We start from the raw sequence: 20,698 nt of genomic DNA, 5'->3' as shown, positions 1-20,698 counted from the left end.
CAGAAATTGATGTTTCTGTTAGCGATTGCAGATAGTCAGAATTCATCCAGATTGTTCATTGGTTTGGCGGGGGGAAATGACAACAAGAAATAAGAATAAAGGCAAAGCATTGATTCTTTTTTTTTCTTTTTTCATCCCCTCTTTCTTCAGGTACTCTGGAGCAACATGTGGTCTGGCCTTTGTGTTCGTATATCCATCACTCATTTACATGATCTCCCTGCACCGAGCTGGGCAGCTGACGTGGCCTGCACTGATTATTCACATCTCTATAATCCTCCTTGGACTGGCTAATCTGATTGCACAATTCCTATTGTGAAAACTCCCCTTTCTCCCGTGGTTGTCACAATTGGTACTGTGGTATTTGGCAACAGCCTTGAGCAACACTGTGAGGCATGAGGACCGTCCTCAATGTGGGGATCTTGGGAAAAGCTTCACCTTTGAAACAAATTCAAAACACATCATTCAAGTGCTTTACAGGAAACGTGTCTTGCTTCACTGAAATCACATGAAATCTTAAGAGAAGTGAAATGGTTCACATTTGAGTGATACAGTTCTCCTGGTTTTGTTGAAGGTGAATCAAAAATTAACGACATTCAAATATTTTAATATTTTACAGCACATTTCTCCAAACACAAAGCTTCCAGCCTCAAGCTGTGGAAATCTTTCCTCCAAATGAACTGTCCTTACCTTGATTAGCAGACATACTTTCTCAGTATTGTTCACTGACTCTTTGAAATGCTCTTTTGTTGCAGTTATTTTCCTGATTTTTTTGGAAAATGAAGAATTTATTGTCTTTCTTCTTTTTTTTTTTAAGTTAATTTATAGTCACTTGGGTCAAAATGCACTCTTAATTTTGAATGCGCTATTAAATGGTTTTGGCAATATTTTTCCTCTAGGAAATTTCAACAATGAGAAACAATAAACTCATGTTTCAGTGTTTTATTCAGAACCAATATGTACACAACTTACTTGTGATCTTACAATACAAAAAAGCCAGGAGGATAAAAAAAATTAGAAGAAGACAATTAAAATCAGTAATTCCAGGCTTGACCTCAGTTCAACTCTGTTACTGGGCTATTATGTACTGTGCAGTTGTCTTGTCAGGAGTTGCATGTGGTTTTTATGGATGCATGGTGTACACAGCATTTGTGCATCACAGCCCTGCCCTTGCAGGGTCTTCCTCTGGTGGTCTCCCACTACTACTACACATTTTGGATGTGAGCAGAGAGACAAAGCCAGCAGTCTTCAGAATCATGGATGAAGGGAAAGAATTTAAGTTTTAAATAATTTTTAACAGAAGCTGGGAGAATCTGGGAAGATTTTTTTATGGAGTTGTTGGGGTTTTTTTTTAATTCTTGTTTACAAATTAAGAGGGTGTACATGCATAAGCACATAGACACCTTCCTTCATCTACCTGCTGTAACTCTGTGTTTTAATCCAAAACACACAGTAATTAAGTTGGAATGTAATTTTTGTGAGAGAGAGTAGAGTAGAGAGAGAGTAGAAACTCCTCTTTGTGTGGATTTTCAGTGCATTAAAATAATCAGCAAATGTAGAATAATTGAAAGAGGACTCTGAGCAATACTGAATTCCAAAGTAAGTAAAAGAGGAAAAAAGTTGGAGTGGTGCAATATTTGTGAAGTAGGAGTTGGGAAAGATAATTACATTGCAGTGTAAGAGTTCATATTTTCATCAGAAAGACAGTGAAAAACATAACCTAGGTTATTACCATACTTCTCTGGAAAATTATGTGAATTTTTTTAGTGATAATGTAAACCTATTTGTTTTATTTGGACTTCTCAAACTGTGTAAAGGACACTCACTTTCCTAAATATCCTTTGATTTGTATGAAATACGAGATTATATCGGTTTGGAATACTTTTGCAGAATACAGTGATTATTTCTGGTTGTTCTTTTGTTGTGAATTTTTCTGTGCCTTTAAATCAGAATTGGAGAATACATCCATCATCTGTTCTGTTTTAGAGAGAACTATCTGCCGCATCCTGGTAATTTTCATTTTGTCCTGTGTTGACTCTTGCAAGAGAAGTACTTCAAAATCAAAAGGAAAGAACAAAAGATACAGCTTTCCTATTATTGTTGGCTTATTCACATTAGGCTCTCATGCTTATTTATTATAGGTTCAGTGCTTAATTTAGTACAAGCCCTGATGGGTGCAGCTAATTAAATTTTATTATAGCCTTCCATGTTCTATTTGAATATGATTCCTTTTTTATATCCTTGTCATTGAAGCTGATAGTAAAACACCCATTGATTTTAGCAGAATTAAATTCTGTTAGGATCTAGTAGTCAACAGAAATTCCTAAGACAGACAGAATTCTTGGTGAAGTGTCCTCATTGCATCTTGTATCTATCTCTTTTTTTCAGTTATGCAATGTACAATGACTGAGTTAAAATTTAGAAGGAAATTATTCAGAACATTTATAGAAGACACTTTGAGCTCTGTGTTGCTGCACTGTTTATTTATACAAGCCTGTAAAAACCTTTTTATTTGAATTACAAACTGGTAAAAATTAGAGTGATAGCAAATATTTCATTACACTGTCATTTCCATAAGCACTCTTTCTTATAAGAAAGTGTTTTTTAATTTTACTACATGCAGTTGAGATTTTCACAAGCATGAGAGGGAAGTCAGGAGTGTGTAAGTAGATTGGCATTTTCAGGGATTCTCTTCCTTGTCAGCATCCTGAGTTAAATAATATCTTAACATTTAACGGAAACATAAATGCCCTAAAACACCAGAAGTAGATTGCAGTGTCTTTTTTGTGCAAGTACAAAATGTAGTTGTTTACAAATACACACTTCATCTGCAGTGATGGCCAGCTGATTTCACTTCTTTAGATTCTGTGTTCCAGGATATCATCATGTAGTCTAGCAAAGCAAAGAATGCAATACATTGATCCAGTCATGTGTTGTGAGATGTAATTTGTTACCTTCTCACAGAAGAAAAATAATTTCTGCTGGAAATACTGAATTATGTCTTTGCACTTGAATTTTGCTGAAGTAAGCTGTGAGGTGAAACACTTCTGGCTCTGGGCATTGACTAAGAATCTAAGGTTTTCTGCCTAACAGTTCCAGGCTCCTTGTTTGGCACCATCCCTAACTCAGTGCACTCTGATAATTCATCCCTCCATTTTATGTGATAACTCAGTGATGCAAACTGAAATTTTTGTTGCATGAGGTGTGAGCAGCTGCAGTCAGTCCTCTGTGCTGATACCATCATGCTAAAATCCAGATCTCAGGATACATAAGGCGTTAACCCAGCACGACCTTCAAACATTGCCAAAGCATAAGTAGCCAGGAGAATTCCCAGGAAGCTCCAAGAGCAGTTGTGGACATGCCTGTGTGGTGAATTTGTGGACACGTCTGTAGGTTATTACACACTTTGAGCACTGATGCCAAGGGATTAGTTTTTCAGTGGGAGTGTTGTGATGAACAGAATTCTTTTCTAAAGACAAGGACAGATGCTATGGCTTATAAGTCTGTCTTCTCTTAGGACACAAGAAAGAACTACCTTCCATATATGCTTGTACTAATCTCATTGCCTTCTCTGTAATGGCCTGCCATCATTTTGTAAAGTTTTTGTGGCCCAGAGTCTTCCTTCCAGCTTCTAGTGGTCTTCATAATTTCTCCTATGTTTACTGGCTCTCAGTTTTTCCTTTGTTCTTCCAGTCTCTCACAGCTGCATCTGTTCCTACAAATAATTTTTTCCCTTTCTGTCTGGATTGGCAATGTAATGCTAATGTCTTAAATCATGTAGCTCAAAAGACCTGTGCAGCAAATATGAGCATTTGGGATTCAAACATTGTGTCATGTAAACAGAGCATCTCAGGAAGGATATTTTATGTAACATTGCCTGTTTTCTTAGATGTTCAGCCTTTCCAACCCCTTGTGCAAAAATACATGAAGATAATGGCATTTGCTTGCAGCTCTGAACTCTGTCGTGTTGATAGCTTGCCTGCCCAACCTTCAGGCTGCTCCCTTCTCCACCAGGTTTCTGCACAAGGATTGTCTTCTTTTACTTGCTCATGGAACCTTTTTTTCCATAGGGAGTCAGCTTGAGAGTCTGAAGGTTGCCAGAGCAGTTGGCTCCCCATTGCTGCTCTAACCTGGCATCTCCCAGCTTTGAGCGCAGGACTCTGGGCAAGTGTTAATGAGCCTGCAAGGATATGTAGTCAGCCCTAAGGCTGATTAAACTCTACAAAAGAGTGTGTACTAATCAAAGTTTATATCCATCCATCCATGGATGCCTGGAAAGCTGAGAGGCAGCAGCAGTATAACTGACTTACATCACAGCCAGAGCTGTGATGGGAGGGAGGAGAGACTTCCTGGAGTACTGAGACAGTCAAAGCTAGGATGTACAGTCTGCACTATGGGAAGTCCTAGAGACTCCTGTGTACAGGAGCCAGACTGATGCTGCAATCTCCAGGTTCTGCAGTGAAATGGTAGTGAGGGAGGTGAGAGAGATGGTAGCCTCTGGGAAGCGTTTGTGCCTTACAGGATGTTGTGCTTCAGAGGAAAACTGCACTAAGCATCTGTCACTTCTATAACAGGTATGAAGATACCTACCTGAGGAAAAATTAATAATGGGAGAAGGATTAGTGCTTGGCAGTAACTGGTACTGCTACCAACAAGATAGTGTCTCTCTTTCCTTCAGCTGGAAGCAAAAAATAATTCCTGTGGGCAAGTCACAAAATCTGGGAGCTGTCTTCAGTAAAAAATATGCTATTTTAGTAGATTTTTCAATAATTTCTCTTAATAGGAAGTAAAATACTAGTGATAGACAAATCACTAATGTGTTTGGTTTAGCCCTTTGTACTGTGCTTAATGGAGGAGTACAGTGTAAGCTTTTTCCTATGAGTTGGTATTCTGTGAGATTGGAACCATGATCAGTGTATTCAATTCCTTTGCACTTGAGAACACCGTTAAACTGCTCTTGGAAAGGAGCAGGACTCAACTTGCCAGGTCATTGCTACCTCTGCCTGCTGTAATTTCAGAGGTGGAACCAGTGCCACATAACAGTTGCTCTGTGGTTTGTATTTCCAATCACCAGATAATCCAAGAGGGGCAGGAAGGGTCTCTCTTTTTTTTCAAACTTACCTAATTATGGCTTTTCTTATATACCTCCTTTTTGTAATCCTGAAATAGATTAAACAGACCAGATGAAAAATGCAGGGGTTTTTTGGTCACATCTAAGTATGCTTGTACTGCAGCTTGGCTAAAGCTCATTGAATTATTTCCAATAGCCCAAAAACTGTTTAAAAACTGCTGTCCATGTGTTTCCTTTCATAATTGTTTGAATGGCCTTTTTTCAATTCTGTGAACATTGTTAACTTCTGACATTTCGTTAAACTGTTAGAGGAAGTTGAGATTAGTCAGGTCGTTTCAGATCAACACAACAAAGTCATTCAGCTGCGATAGGAGGGATGGGGAAATGCCTACACATTTGAGTACCAGGCTGGATACCAAATGCCATACCAAAGAGGGACATTGCCCCACTGCCCATCTGGCTTCTTCTCTTAGAGCAAAAGAAGGTCGATTTACCACAGGGGATTCAAATTACAGGCCTCTCATGGGAAGAGAGGAAAGGCTGTTAGCTGGTTTTTTATTTCTCTATTCAATTAATACTTTTCTTCTTTTTTTTGCCTTTTTTTTTTTTTTTTTTAATAATAAGAGCCCAAGTTAGCCTAAGTAAACTCTTGTACATCCCTTCACCTTCCAGCATAAGAGTTCAAGGGATCTGGCTGGTACAGAGTGGCAGAGACAATGAAGATGATTTCCAGCAACAGTTTGTGCTGGCTTTGTGTGTTTGGAATTTGGAAGAGCCCAAGGTTGCTCTGCATTTCTTTTATAGAGGTGTAACACTCTTCACTAAGGGAAGGCTGAATCTCACCTACCCTGTCTGCCATCCTTGCGCCCAAGAGGGAGGATTTGCATTACTAAAGTCCTTTGTTATGGAAATATGGCTGCTATTTAGGGTACAGCCAGATTCACAACAATAGACAAAAGATCATATCCTGCCTCTGTGAAACTTGCCATGAGCAGATTACTCTTGACTGGTGTTCCTAAGACTAGGTTTATTAAGCCTTCGAAATAATTCCAGCGTTTATGATGCCACTAACTCCCTATTTTTACAGGTTGGCTCAGGTTCAAGTGTCATTTTGTCTGTCCTCTTGATACACTGTATACCAAAGGAGTGCAAAGCTAGGGGTAAACTCTACAGCCAAACTCCTGCTAATTATGATTTCTTCTCTGAATAACTAGTTGTGGTATCAAAGATGTAGCAAAATGTGCTATTAATGCAGTGGCAGGAGGGTGTTGCATTTTTCTAAACTAACTGATCTGTCCTAAAACAACCTCGGTCTATAAAAACACGGAAAATATGAGTTGCAACTGCATGAACTGTTCCTGCTTCTACTCCTACGAACTAGGAGAAAATAAGTTTAGTTAAAGAATAACAGAAGGGGACAGTTTTTGTTCTCTGAGTGCACGTGTTTATACAACTTTCTGTAGGCAGCCAGCTACCCCATCATAGCCATTGCAGTAAGTGATGGGCTTCAGCTTCTCCAGAAATAACCTCTTACCTAAAGATGCACATTTTTTCATTCCTTTCCTGTCTGCTTTCATAGGTAACTCATGCCCCAATGAACCCCTTTCAGGCAGATTTATTCACCCGATTTGCACCTTGGTAATAAATTGCCATTTAGTGGCATCAAAGGAGAATGTAAGTGACCACAATCGTCCGCACCTTCCCTGAGAGCTCGGGAGACTGTCCCATTTCGTTCCACAATCCCGATCTGCACTGGAATGTCTATCCTTACCTCTGAGGACAAACTGCAAGTAAATTTCAACCACAGAGTAAGCTTGTGAAAAACCTGGCTTCTATGGTTTTATTGTGAGAGCACCACATCGTTTTCTTTAACACATGATTGAGTCTTTTACCTTCATCCCATGTGTTTATACAGGGAAAATCAGGCCATTGGACAGCAGAATGTTTAAACATTGCATATGCTTCCCTGTGCACTGTGACTAAAACAGGTCTCATAAAATTAATTTGATAAAATTATGTTCTCTGTTGAATCAGGGATAGAAACTCATCAACCTAACTTTATCCAGTATGTGAAGTGACAGGAAAAGAATCACATGGTAAGATCCATATGAAAGCTACAAAAAGAGAAGTTTTAGAAGTCATCAAAATGCACATAAACAATTTTCTGGCGAGGGCAATCTAGACCTCTGGCTTACTTGGGATGCTTGCCATCAATAGGAATCTTTCCCTTTGCTTTCAGTGGGCACTGGTTCAGCCCTTGGAGAAGTTGCTTTTGAAAAGATTTTGGCAGTTAAGGGAAGATTCCATGAGAAACAGCAGGACTCCACTTTCCATGCAAGGATCTGGGTATGCTTCAGCAGCTGTTATTCAGATGCAGCTGGACCTGCATCACAGTTTGCTTGCTGTATTGTTGAGTGTGAAATAATAAATTTACTTTTTTTAAAACTCACTGAAATGGTGAGCTCCAAAGTAAAACATGGGACATAAGTGGGTAAGTGGGAAGTGCCTTTTTTTCTTTTTTTTTTTTAATATTTTTCTCTTTTTTATATTTTTCTTTTTTTTTTTTTTTCCTTTTTGTGGGAGGAGGGGTGGGGAGTATGGGTGCTGTTTAGTTTGGTTTTGGTTTTTTTTCATGCAGTAATAACTCATACAAGAATACACCTCTGAAGTACCCTCAGCGTGCTATGTCATTCTAGGATGGATCTTGGTTTGTTGTTTTGACTCCTTGGGCAAAAAATTACTCAGACTCTGGGATTTGTGTGTCGTTGCATTGTGGGCCCCTGTGTACTTGTTCTTTGCATGTTAGTTATTTGTCAGTAGCATTTCTCTCTGGAGTATTTTATAGCACTTGAACCACATGGAAAGTATGCATCAAGCTTAACTGCTAAATTTGGTGAATAATCTGTTGTGTGTAGATGTTGTCATGTATTTCTGGGGAAGAAAAAACCCACTAAGGGCACTCTGTCCTCTTAAAAAACACTTGTAAGAAACGGTCACAGAGCTTTAAAAGATCTTCTCTCTTCTACGTGTGTGTGAATTTCCATGCGATTCACTGCCTTCATTACTGACTGGAGCCACAAACCTCAAGCCAACAGACAGCTGGAGAGAAGCTGTGAATTTTTTGATCACATTTATTTCAAAACATTTAGCCAAAGTGTATCTGAAGTCATGGAAGACTCAGAACTCCATTCTCTGTAGTTTCTTTCTCCGTCAGCCCCATCACTTGTTCATTATATCACACTGCATTTTAGACTTACTAGTCCACTTTTGCTTCCCCTCACTGCCAGCTGTCCCTGTTCTGGCAGTCCTGATGACAGCTCTCCAGCAGGTGAATGGACAGTTGTGTAGCTCATCAGGGCTCTCAGAGGAGCCACTGACCTGCACACTCAAGCAGAAATAGTGAGTCTCTTTTAGGAGTCTTAGGACATTCTGGTGCTGACCTGTTTTGGAGGAGGCACCACTGACACACAACATGCACAGGAACATGCACCAACCCACGGTTGCTTGAGCCCCTGAGGTACCCCTGAGGTCATGAAGTGTGCTGGGCTGTGATCAGTGGCTTCCTGTGGTCCTCTTGATACCCATTCCACCAAGAGGATGAATCTGTGGTGGCAGTCAGCTCGGCAGCCTGGCTCTCTGGAAAAGTGAAACGTCCTGGTTCTTGCTCTAGGGATTTTGAGCTCATGTTGTGTCCTGGCCTGAGCAAATGCCGGAGGGGCACTTCCCACTGCCAGCAGAGAGATGGGAGCATCGTGGGTGGATTGAGCTGGACATAACACAGGTACAGTCATGACTGCTCCAGGCTGTATCCAGACACTCACACCTGAGGAGGGTGCCTTCCAGCTGCCAGATAGAAAATCTCTACTAAAATTGGTGTAAATGTGTGGGCTGCTTTGCTGTTCTTACTTTGGAGACTTACAAAGGAGACAAAATCCCTTACTGAGCACACAGAAATAATAGAAAATTAATGGAAAGATAGTACACTAGCAAAAGCTGTATCAGGATATGTGCGGCTCCACCCAAAAGCCTAGAGGTGTGAAGACAAAAAAAGTATCAGTGTTTCCATCTTCACAAGAACATTAGTAAGATACTCCCAAATTTCAGCAAGCTCTTGTCAGCCAGATGTTCAAAAGCAGTCAGCTAGTCACTACATACTCCTCTGGAGTGAGGTTAGAACTGCAAAGCTGTAAATGACCTCAGCAAAAGAGAGCTGAATTTCTTAAAAAACCTGCAAGTGGGGCAGTCAAACATGCAAATACGTCACACACTCGTAGCTGGTGCAAAAGCCTACCCACACTGCTAGTGGCTCCACATTAGACTATTAACCTTAAGGGACAAATGGAGAATCCTGTACGTAGAATCCTGTAGGGAATGTGGTACGAACTGTCATTCTCCTTAATAAATAATTTCTACAGCTTTAAAGGTTTGGATCCTCCACAGTATGTATTTTTATTTGCTAATATTAAATGAATCCCTCTTGGAGGAGATGGGTTCTGTTGGCTGGAAGTCCTTACAACTTTTAAGGCCAACATAGCACTAAATAAACTGAAACGATTTGAACTTTTTAGACATTTTATGCTGTGATTTAGTTATTATAGAAAAGGCATTTAGGAGCGGGGTTTTTTGCCTTCAAGAATTTTGGAGTAGTCCTTCATTTTCAGTTTCAAGATGACCAAATAGTTCCAGTAATTTCTGAGCTCCCTGCCAGTTTATTATTAGTGCAACTGGCTACAAACCAGCTGACTGATGTCAGTCTCATAATAAAGAACGACAAAGCCGGACAAAGGTCCCATGAGAAACCAAAGAAAGAGGATCAAACACAATTGTAAACCTGTGCAAAAGGCTACAAGATCTCTGGCAACAGTTTTACCACTTTTTATAGCACTCTTTATTCTATTCTATTTCTTTTTCTTTCGAAGATATTTGCACATTGCATTATTCTCTGTTTTGTTATTTGTCTGTTTGGGTTTTTTAGTGTCATGTAATGGAGTACACAACTATTCTTATGTAATGTGAGTGCATAACTATTTAATATGACTCATGAATATGTCCCAGAAGGTAGAGCATCCCTAATTATTTGCTGTGTTGTCAGCTGTGATCTCAGGTTTGTGTCTTGCAGTTGTTTAAATTAATTGTAATTGCGAAGAAAATCATCTTTTCCAAGGCTGCAACAGCAATTTTTCTAGTTATTGTGTGCATCGGAGTATAGCTGCACACACCCAGAGATCTCCAGACATCCATAAACCTTATGGATCCTGTTTCTGCAGAAACAGAAAACAAGCAGTTTTACACAGAAAACTAGTACAACCCCCCCCCCCCCCCCAACTGGGTCCTTCCTTCATCTTTCTATTTGCAACTTAATCTGTCTGATCAATACTAGATTTTTAAGGGTGGTGTTATAGAAAGGTCATTGCAAAAAAGAAAAAAAAATAACAGTTGTAAGAAGTTACATGGATCATTCAAGACAGGACTAAACCAGATTGTCATCTGGTTGTCTTGGACTTAGCTCTAGATTAAAAAAGACAACAGATTTAGGTTCCTCTTCAGTACTCTGCCTAATTTTTACTGCCCTGCCATTCAGGATAGGTTAATGGAGGGAGAGTTGTATCTCCAAGGGTAAGATCTGTGGAAACCATCGTTGCCAAAAATGACTTCTGACCTAGCCAGTAAGAATGCTGTAGAAAAGGAAACACTGTATGTAATGCTGCAGGGAGTTACCTTAGTCAGAGCTGCAAGGACATGGCATGTGACTCTTCTCTCCTTATAGCCATGAAAAGTTGTTTTCCATATTTACATCTGAAGTCCATTCAGGGATAAATAGGATTTGGTCCCTATTGGGATCAAATCCGATTTATTGAAGTTGTCCTTGGGATCCAGTACAACATATCCTGCAGATCAGTACATCTCTACAAAAGACATCCAGACTTTCACATGCAAGGATCAAAAAAAAAAAAAAAGAAAAAAAGAAAAAAAAAAATGGGAAGAGGGATGGGGGCAGTGGGGGAAGCATTTTAAAGAAAATTTGGGTCTCAACAACTGCTTTTATCTCATTTCCATTGACTGAAACTGTATCTTTGCTGTCATCTCTGCTACTCCTCTGGTGATAAAAAGTTTCCAGCCTTCAGGCATTATGAATATGTAAAGCATTCCACCAGATTCAAATACCATCTTTCTTCAATGCAAATCTACAAGGGTGGTTTTCAAGCATACAATAGGCAACACCTAACCTTGAAAAACTCACTCTTTTTCAGGAGATGGTAATGTGCTCTGGGAGAAATTCAAACTTGACTCAAGCCAGACTATCAATTCAAATAAATTGCCTTTAGGATAGAATTCTTTATTTCCAGATTTCTGCATGGTATGAAACACTGGCATTTACAGAGGGCAAAAGTTTGACTACAAAAGCACAAAAAGCCTCATGATGTCATTTGTTCAAGGGGTCCATCAGTACATTAAAAGGAAAGAAAAACAAAAAAAGCTTTTGCTTTACATTTTTTTTAATGGCATCTAAAGATTAGAGAAGACTCCTGTTACAGTATTCAGGGTTCTTACTTTTTGCATTTTCAAAATTGTTAATTGTTCATTATTATGGCCCTTTCTTCTAGTCCATTTACAAGCTGCAGTAAACGCCTACATAGGTCAAGATTTCTCAAAGGCTGAAAGGCCTCTCTTCAGCAGAAAGAATTCACAGAATTCACAGTAAGGCCCAGAATACAAAAAAGAGAACAGAGAGAAATCACCATGGAGGAGGATTACCCCAGGCTTTATGGACTAGACATCACTGGCATCACTGAATGCCTTCATATCAATATGGTTAAGGCCAGAACTTACCATTCTCTCCTCTGAAACTCTCCTTCTTACCTCTCCACAGGGTTTCCTGTGCTTAGTAAGAGTTTGTCAAATACACAATGCAAGGAGGGTCCATGGGAAAGGACATGCACTGTGCATTAGGTACTGAAACAAAAACTATATGAAGTAATGTTCCCTTCCTACTTCCCATTCACCTTCCCTAACTTCTTCCCACAGATGAATGTTAATCCAACCGAAAGTTGTTGTCACCAGATGGAAGGGCACAGAAATGTAGAAGGTGGGCGTCCATCTTTGTACACAGTTCCTGTGTCAGAGATTAATTAGACTCTGCCATCTGTAAATGGATCCTGAGAACTACATGGAACTGGGACATTTGTTTCACATTTGTATGCAAAGACAGAAGCACTGGCTGCACAGTGGTCTCCTGACTCTGAACTGTGGCAGTGGTTCTATACAAACTCAGAGGGAAATGTGCCAGCAGTACCACTGAACATGCATTACATGTAATACAGCAGGAAATTTGGACAGCAGCTTGTTATAACACTGTTTTGGAAGTGCATGAGTCACTATGTATCAGGAATGTGAACCTTTCTCAGCATGTTTTTGTGCTAGATATCCTCTCATGCCATTTGAGAAAGCCTGAAGGGCCAAAGCTGAGTTAGTTTATCCGGGATCTTCATACTCGAATATCTAATCCATTTTGGTCACCTTTCCTTCTGTTTACAAAAAACCAGAATGCAATCCAGTAATTTCTTCCCCCATTAAACTTTATTTAAAACACTTGTGTAATTTGCACTAATTTCCTTCTAAATCAGAGCTGACCAGTGAGCCTTTCACCTCTGCTTTTGCACTGACTGACTTCTCTGATGCCTTCAGATGAAGCTCCCTCACTTTTCACTCCACACCACCGTGTGTACAGTACTCCTTCATTGTTCTGTTTCAAGATGTTTCTTGCAAGACCAGACAGCAATGCTGATAAAATCACATATGAGCTCTGCATGCACTAAGCATGCCAGGAGATGCCTCTGCATTTCCTTTGCTTCCTTTCTTTTCTCCCACTGACAGTTGTTTCTATCTCCAGAACTGCAAATCTGTCTCTGGAGCCTTAGGATTCAGTCAGGACTCTGAATTACACCGATGGCAAAAGGTTCCTCTCTCTAACCAATGCCATTATCTTGGCAACATCTTGCAGTTTTTTCTTACATTAAAATCCAGCACCAAACTGAATTATCCTTCTCTTATCAACCTATTAAAATAGGTTTATTTAATCTGATAAATACAGATAAGCACATATGCACACAGTCTTTCTCTCTTTCTCCACCTGCTCTCCTTACCTTGCCCCCAACCCCCATTTAAATACAGTGTATTCCAAATTATAAAAATGCAAGAAAAATCAATGTGGTTGTCCTCAGAGCAGACTGCAGACAAATGGGAAGGCTTCCATCTTGCAAACAATTAGATGTGTTGTATTGAATTGAACTTTTGAGCAGCAAACAAGTCTCAGTAAAGATGAGTCACACTTAGGAAGGCTCTCAGATGAAGACTGACGGATCTGTGATGGTGTCAGTGCTGAGTCTTATTCACAAAGTCTTCAGTGCCTAACAGGCCTTTTAGATATCAGCACTTTGGTGTATTCACCATGTCTGGGACCCAGCCCTCCTGTGTCTGCAGTCATCCCCGAGGTCATGAGAGTTCTCAGAGCCTGCCTCACAGGTGAGAACGAGGGAGATGCACAAAACTGGGCTTCTCCAGCCTTTGCGTCTTACTGGTGTGGGTGAGCAGGAATAGCCAGAGCTGTCCCTTGCTTAACTGTCCCCTGAATCACAGCCAGGAAGCAGACAGGTCCTGCCCATGTCCAGCAGTCCCGCAGTAAAAGGACTTGAATGGGAGATGGGGGATTTGGGAGAGTGAATTCCCCCTTCTTTTCCATAATACATGTGGAGCAGATTTACAGTAAAGATATAATCTATCAGAGGTCTTCCTAATCATCAGCCCCACAGAACCAATTCTTTCAGTTGTCTTTACATGTGACAAAGTCAAAGACATACCAAAGTGATGCCTGATTTCTAACCAGGACTGAGGCGTTTTTTGTTTTGCCTTTTTTTTAATTTTAGAAAACTAGTTAATACTTTTTGAACAAAGACAGTACAAATGACTTGATAGAACACAAGCCATACCATGAACATACCCGGCAAATACAATCTTAAAATTGCATTGCATGTAACTTTTTAACTGTGTAACATGTTTTATAGACCTGCCTTTATATGCTGTAAGTAGGCACCCTCCTATTTCTTCCTATAGCTTTCCTTTTACATTTCATTAAGCCGAGAAACACAGTGTAAAACATGACACAGAATTTACACAGATTCATGGTTACAAAAATTTTTTAAGAGTACAGGTAACTGAGCAATAAAAATCATGCTCAGTTCTGGGTACTTCTGCCAGCCTGCTGTGGCTGCTCCAGCATAAGTTAATTTATCACAAACTTTGTGGACTCTTAAGCAAAACAAAGCTGAATTTCACAGTAAATGACTGCAGCACATACCCTCTGCTAGCTCCTGAGTCTGGGATGGGATGCTCCTCATTTGCCTATTTTCAACAAATTCAAGGTCTTTTTATGTGTCTCAATTGCTTTAGTCATACAAAGTGTGTACAGTGTGTGTGTAGCCTGATAATATATTATCATTTGGGAATTTAATAATTTTAATAATAATAATAACAACAACAATAATATTGTTAGAGAACTGAACAAGCTGAGTCTGTGCCCTGAATCTATACCCATGACAGTAGTATCTGTGACATTTCTGTGACATTTATCTTCGCAGTACCTACCTGCAGCATTGGACCACTGTTTTCCCTGCCTGAAAGAAGGGAAAGACACAAGGTGTACATTAGCTCATGCCTTGCATTCCCATTCAAGCCCAAGATCCTGAGAGCCCACACCACTTTGTTGATTCACACTCTGATGCAATCCTGCAATCCAGGAAGGGAAACTCAACAATACTGCGATGCCTTTTGTGCCTGAAGGTGAATCCCTTCTTCCAAGATATCACCACCACTTAAACCTGTGCCTTTGCACACTCCAAGTCCTCCCTCCTCTGACATGGCTAAAAAATCATGGACCTAGCTGGAGGGATGTAAACAATTCAACCAGGGTTCTGTAGAAATCTAGAGACTACCTTTACCTTAAAAACTACACTGTTGTTCCTCACTTCTTACTAATAAAATGCACAATGATCAGCAATATCATCCCTTTGTCTTGTACTGAGGGGGTGATAATTTGGGGGTATCATCACAAAAGTTTTCTTCTTTTTTTCACATACATATGAAATTCTTCTGTGTGTCTGTGTTCCCTTCAGAAAGCTTTTGAAGGCTGGAAAGTTAAAAGAACACTGATTGGTTTTAGTGCAGTGCACCACATATTGTTTCTATCATGCAAGAATTGCTTAACCATGGTACACTTCAGCAGCACAATTTATTACAAACCTTGGAAATAATTTCAGGAGCCCAAGGACCTCACGGACCTTAGACCAAGTTTCAGCAAACTGCTCAGATATGTGATCACTAGGCAGATGTCTGGAAACGTGTTCTTGCACATTTATCTGCTAATGCAAACGTCCCAATACAGACATTAACACTCAGAAGCATTATGTGGATTTTAAACAATTCCTGGAAGAGTTGGGTCCCATAAAAGTTTTTCTGACAGATGTAATCCTTCTCCTCACCTTTGCCAAGTGCTTGCTCTGAGTACAGGAGCCAGAGCACAGAGTGAGACTCCTGCCTGCTTCCACTGCTTCTGGTGCTCCAGACACTACAACGTCCTTGCCCAGGGCTGACTTCACTCTTAGGTTGTTTTTATTCTGGTTGGGAAAGAAGCAGCAATGTGCAAAGGAAAGATAAAACAGGAGATAAGAGAATATTTTTATGTTTTCTTCTGCACAGATGACTCATTTGAGACAGGTTTATTCCTCTTCTCTCTTGGGGTTAATGCCTTGGGGAGAACAGCAACAAAATGAAGGCTCTTTTTGCTGCTGTGGGAAATAATTCTTTCTCTCACCCTGTTCTGTGAGGTCTCTCAGGCAGTGGCTGTGAGGGTGCACATCACATAACACAATTGGCTTCAATCTTACTGGGGCCTCACAGTATTAGTGTAATGAAAGTAAATACCAAGTGGTCAGGGCTTAATTATAATCTGGACATTCTGTGCTCTGGCAGTAGATTAGAGGACACACTCACTTGTGTTTAAGGCACTGAATCTGCTATTGGCATGAGGGTGAATCCATCAAAAGAGACAAGACACTGAAGTGAAATCCCATGTTTCCTGCTCAGAGTACAGAATGCAAACTAAGAATGAAGTGTAAGGTTTCAGTAACTGAACACTCTGTATGTTGGAGCAGCTCCAGCTGTGGCTTTTTGTGTTCAACTCTTGATGACTATTTCAAGGAATCAAATACTATTTTATAGAAGATGGAGAAGCAAAGCTTCCATTAGATTAGGGTATTAGGTATTAGGACCCAAATACTCACCGTAGTGCTTTGAGGAAGAATTCTACATAATTAATGTTGCAATCATCTGTTGATCTATTCTCCTCCATTCTTAATTGTCTTTTGAGCAGGAACTGGCTTGATTATGCCCTATGAGAAATAATTCAGATGTGCAACAAATAAATATGCTCTGCAATTTCTACTGAAGCAGGTTTCCTTTTTATTTAATTCTTCCAGTTTTAGGGTTCTGGTGACAATTTGTCCATAGTTATTTCACTTTCTCAGCCCACTCATCATTTATTTTTCTAGTTGCTATCACTTACATGGCTAGGCTATTGTAACTGTATCAGTAAGGGAGATATGTCCAAGGTTTAATTTTATCCAATACAGTTCCAATTTCTCAAAAAAACACTTAAGTGCTATAAACTTGTGAATAAAGTTCTTCAGATCTAGACACCAGAAAAGAAAATCTCAAGTGAAGAGGAAATAAAAGCAGTGTTGATAACTATTATAGCATAGCATACTATGCTATAATAGTGACTAATAGTGTTGCAAAAGGTCTGCCACAGATAAATTTCCATAGTCATTCTGAGTATTTTGGCTTGGCCTTAGCTTCAACGTAAATTGTGGAAGAATATGACTTAGGAGTACTGTAATGGCTCAATCCACTGTTAGGAAATGTGTATGGTAAGAGATCACTGCTGATCTGAAGACCAACATAAATGAAGCACTGAAGGGCTGCAGTCGGGGGGTTCATCCTCCTAGCAGCAGCAGCAGCAGCTCAAGCATTGGGCCAGGAGAAAAACCCAGATCTACCTCTTTTTGGGTCTCTCTGCTTGTGTGTGCTCCCATGCTGTACTTCTAGTGGTGCTTCTACTGATAATCCAGGCCATCCTCAAGTGCTACAGGACTGGAAGCTGCTGCCTGGCAATGGTTGCGTTGCAGTTTGGTGCTTGCTTAAAGCACAGGGAGTCAGGTCAGGGGTAGGCTGCTGCTGCCAAGCAGGGAGAAGCAGCAGGAACAGACCCCTTGTCTGCTGCAGCCTGAACACACAGCTTTGATCTGCCAGTGGAGCACACCTGGTCAGAGTTGCAGGGACACACATATTCCTCCAAGCTTATCTCCTTCTCTCTGTTGAAATGGGTATATGGGTACCCAAACATGCACAGAACCAGGCGCAGGGGGCTGAGCTACCACTTTAGGTGTGTCATGGTTCAAAACTGGGTCCCTTTAACACATCAGTGGCAGATTCTTCCTGTGCAATTGGTTAGCCTGTAGAAGTTCACCTCGTGAGATGTATGGCTGCTGCCAGAGTTACCTCTGTTTTGCTAACTGCTTTGACAGGAAAGCATGATCAAGAAGGGAAGAAAAGGGAAATCAGAAGCCAGAGAACACAAATTCTGCAGCCTCTAAATCACTTCTATTTGCAATAATCATAAGACCTTTTTAATGAGTTTCACTCAGACATGAACCTTCTGTGAGTACCCTTGAGAGACTCTTCCTTTCAGAGTCTCCTACTGCTTCAGAGCAATATTTGTAATTGAAACAAATTATGAAAACCAATAAAGAGCAACAAGGAGAGTTTCTTAGCCCTAAGGCCATCTGATAGAGCATAGCTGATGGCCACACAACTGCATTTTCTTCCTATCAAAATAGCATGTCTGCATGCAAAATTGCCATGGGGAATGCTCCCCAGCCTGTGATAGTGAGTTCTGAACAACACCACTTCTGAGCTAACATAAAAAGAGTACCATCATGTGCCAGTACCTGTTTAGTGTGAGTTGGCCCCACTTAATTAACTTGTGGAGATGTAGCCTGAAGTGTTTTCTCTAGAATATGCTATATGATCCTCTAAGGCTGTATGATACACACCATAAAATATAAACAAAATTATATATTTGGGGTTTAATGCATTTTTGCTCATTACATGGGCATGAATATTAAATATGTTATTATGTTGTCTGGTGAGGTCTGCTTGATTCCTTATTTCTGTGGCTAATCTTTAGAAGTAACTTATATTTTCTATTAAAACAGATCTCTTGTGGGAATGGTGTACAACTTTGACCTAAAAGTGGGGGAGCAGAACCCGTCACATATCTGAACTTGCCTGTAGGTGACACCCCCAAGACAGCCTGACAGCAGGACCTTCTGGGGAATAGTTCAAGAGAGATGTGTAGGGATAAAGTACCCAAACAAGTGTCATTTGTATTTAAAACAAAGAGAATTAAAAGAGAGAAGACAAGAAAGTCCTCATACTTTGTTTATTAGAAATATAAGTGTTCTTTATTGCTCACTGCTCCCTTATTAAAAACAAAACAAACATGAGACATAGAAACAAAAGAAAGAAAACAGCTAAATGGCCAGACCAAACAAAAGAAGAGGTATGAGGCTAAGATATTTTGGTGGAATCTAAATTCTGTTTCCTGAAACACTCTGTACAAGGGGTTTCAGCTGACTTAGGAGTTCAGGTCTCTACTATCCTATAGCAGAGTATGTAATTTTGTTAGAGGCAAATCCTGTGTCCTGAAAGATAAATTCAGGGGGTCTATCTTGCAAACTTTTCTCCTTGTCCTCCTTATTCCATGAGTGGGGTTTTGGCAGATAAATTCAAAACAGCCACACAAAAGTGTTGCAGAGTCTGAAACTGATGGAACATTACAAATATGTCTGAACTTTTAAATCTCTGCTATTACTAATGCATTTTGCAGTGTTACACTGTGCACACAGACTGCCTTTGAACATACGAAGACCTGACTCAGTTCAAGTCCATCCAGCCAAAAACTGTGCAGCAGTGCTCAGGAGCAGATGTTATGGGGGAGTTTAAGAAACAAGTGCTATGGAATGACTGCTTCCCAGCAGTTCTTTCTAAACGTGGGAAATCAAAAGAGGGATGTTTCTGAACCTGCCATGATCTGTTGACCTATCCTCTATGAATTCACCTAATGCCTCTATGCTGCCTTGTAATTTTGTGCTCCACAGCATCCAGAGGCAAAACATTACAGAATATTCTGATGTAAAAAAGTCCTGCAGTCTAACATCTTGTAGAAGTTTTCCCTAGCTCTTAGCTGATACAAAGTACTGAATGCTTGTTACCCATTCAACCTTCTCCACATATTTCATGATTTTCTAGATCTGTACTTCATAAAGACTTTTCCTCTCTGTTTAAATGTTGAAATACCATGTTCTGGTTTTGGTACATTGAAACTGCTGTACACAAGTTCTAAAAATGCTTTCTTTTCTGCTTTACTTTGTGCTTTCTCTGCTTCTACTTACCCATTTTGATGTGGGATTTCTGGCATTCAGGAATGTGTCATAATGAGATTTGTCAGACTGGTCTCTTTCCTAATAGCATTCCGAGTGCTATGGTTGGAGTGGTGTTCTCCCTCTGAGCACTCAGGAGATGGCTTCCCAGAACTATCCGCAGTGACCCTCTCATCCCTTTCCTGAGTGGTAACAGCTCATTCAGAGCTATTGACTCCCACCCCAGAACAAGCTACAGAGAAACAAGCCTGGGAAAATCCCGTCATTTACTAAAGCTGTTGATCTGTATGAATGTTAATTGCAGTTAAGAGTACTGTTGGGTCAGTACTAATTAATTATCACACAAGTACCACTAGAGACTGATGATAAACTTCCTGAGAATTTAATCCTTGTACACACAAAACTTCTAAGAAGAATGGTCGAAACACTGAAGATCACAATTTGTAAAAGAAACAGAAGAAAACAAAGACATTAATAGGGCTTTAACTTGGTGTTTGCTGCTGCTCACTGCCCTCCTAAATAAATAAAAAGATACTATTTTAAAAACAAGCAAACAAAACAACTAAATAACCATACCAAACAAGAGAATAGGTGAAAGGGGAAGATATTTTGAAGAGTCTAAATTCTAGAGAGTAATATTAAGACTAAATTAACATGTAAATCTCATTAAGGAATATGAGAAAACATAAATTATGAGCTTTGTCTGCTGTCTTCCTTTTTACTTGTGTCCAAAATTGTTCTTTATCATTTTGTTAAGCATATGAGTTGATCTCACTGGGTCACTATAGTGGCTAAGAGCAGCGTCAGTAGTTAGCGCTTTTGCTGTGAGGGACAGCTACCAAGCAAAGCCTCTGCAGTAAAAATGCCATGAAGCTGAGAGACACTACAAAGCTTCCACAGTATCAGGAGAAACTGAAACTTAGAGGCTCTGGTTGTACAGTTAAAACCCCCGAACCTCCAACTAATGCGAAACATGGTTTCTATTTGTGTTTATATTCAACATCCATCCCGTCTGGAATACACTGCTCCAGATGCTTTCTAATCAAATAGCATCAGTTTACCCTCTCTGCCACCC

The 20,698-nt window shown here is 40.0% G+C and overlaps 1 protein-coding gene across 6 annotated transcripts in view; it reads left to right on the top strand.

The window, feature by feature from the left end:
- The window catches only part of SLC38A9 (solute carrier family 38 member 9), a 46,167-nt gene extending 44,255 nt beyond the window's left edge, over positions 1-1,912 (top strand). For all 6 annotated transcript variants that reach the window (XM_005490651.4, XM_026795631.2, XM_074532642.1 and 3 more), the window contains one exon: positions 151-1,912. In XM_005490651.4, coding sequence (XP_005490708.1) covers positions 151-316 — 166 coding nt within the window. In that variant the 3' untranslated portion in view covers positions 317-1,912. The remainder of the gene's footprint in view (positions 1-150) is intronic.
- The last annotated feature ends 18,786 nt before the right edge of the window (positions 1,913-20,698 follow it).

The sequence above is a fragment of the Zonotrichia albicollis genome, chromosome Z (genome assembly GCF_047830755.1).
Source record: "Zonotrichia albicollis isolate bZonAlb1 chromosome Z, bZonAlb1.hap1, whole genome shotgun sequence".
NCBI classification, from domain to species: Eukaryota; Metazoa; Chordata; class Aves; order Passeriformes; family Passerellidae; genus Zonotrichia; species Zonotrichia albicollis.
The sequence above is the reverse complement of the archived record's forward strand: the minus strand, read 5'-3'. Positions and strand labels throughout refer to the sequence as shown.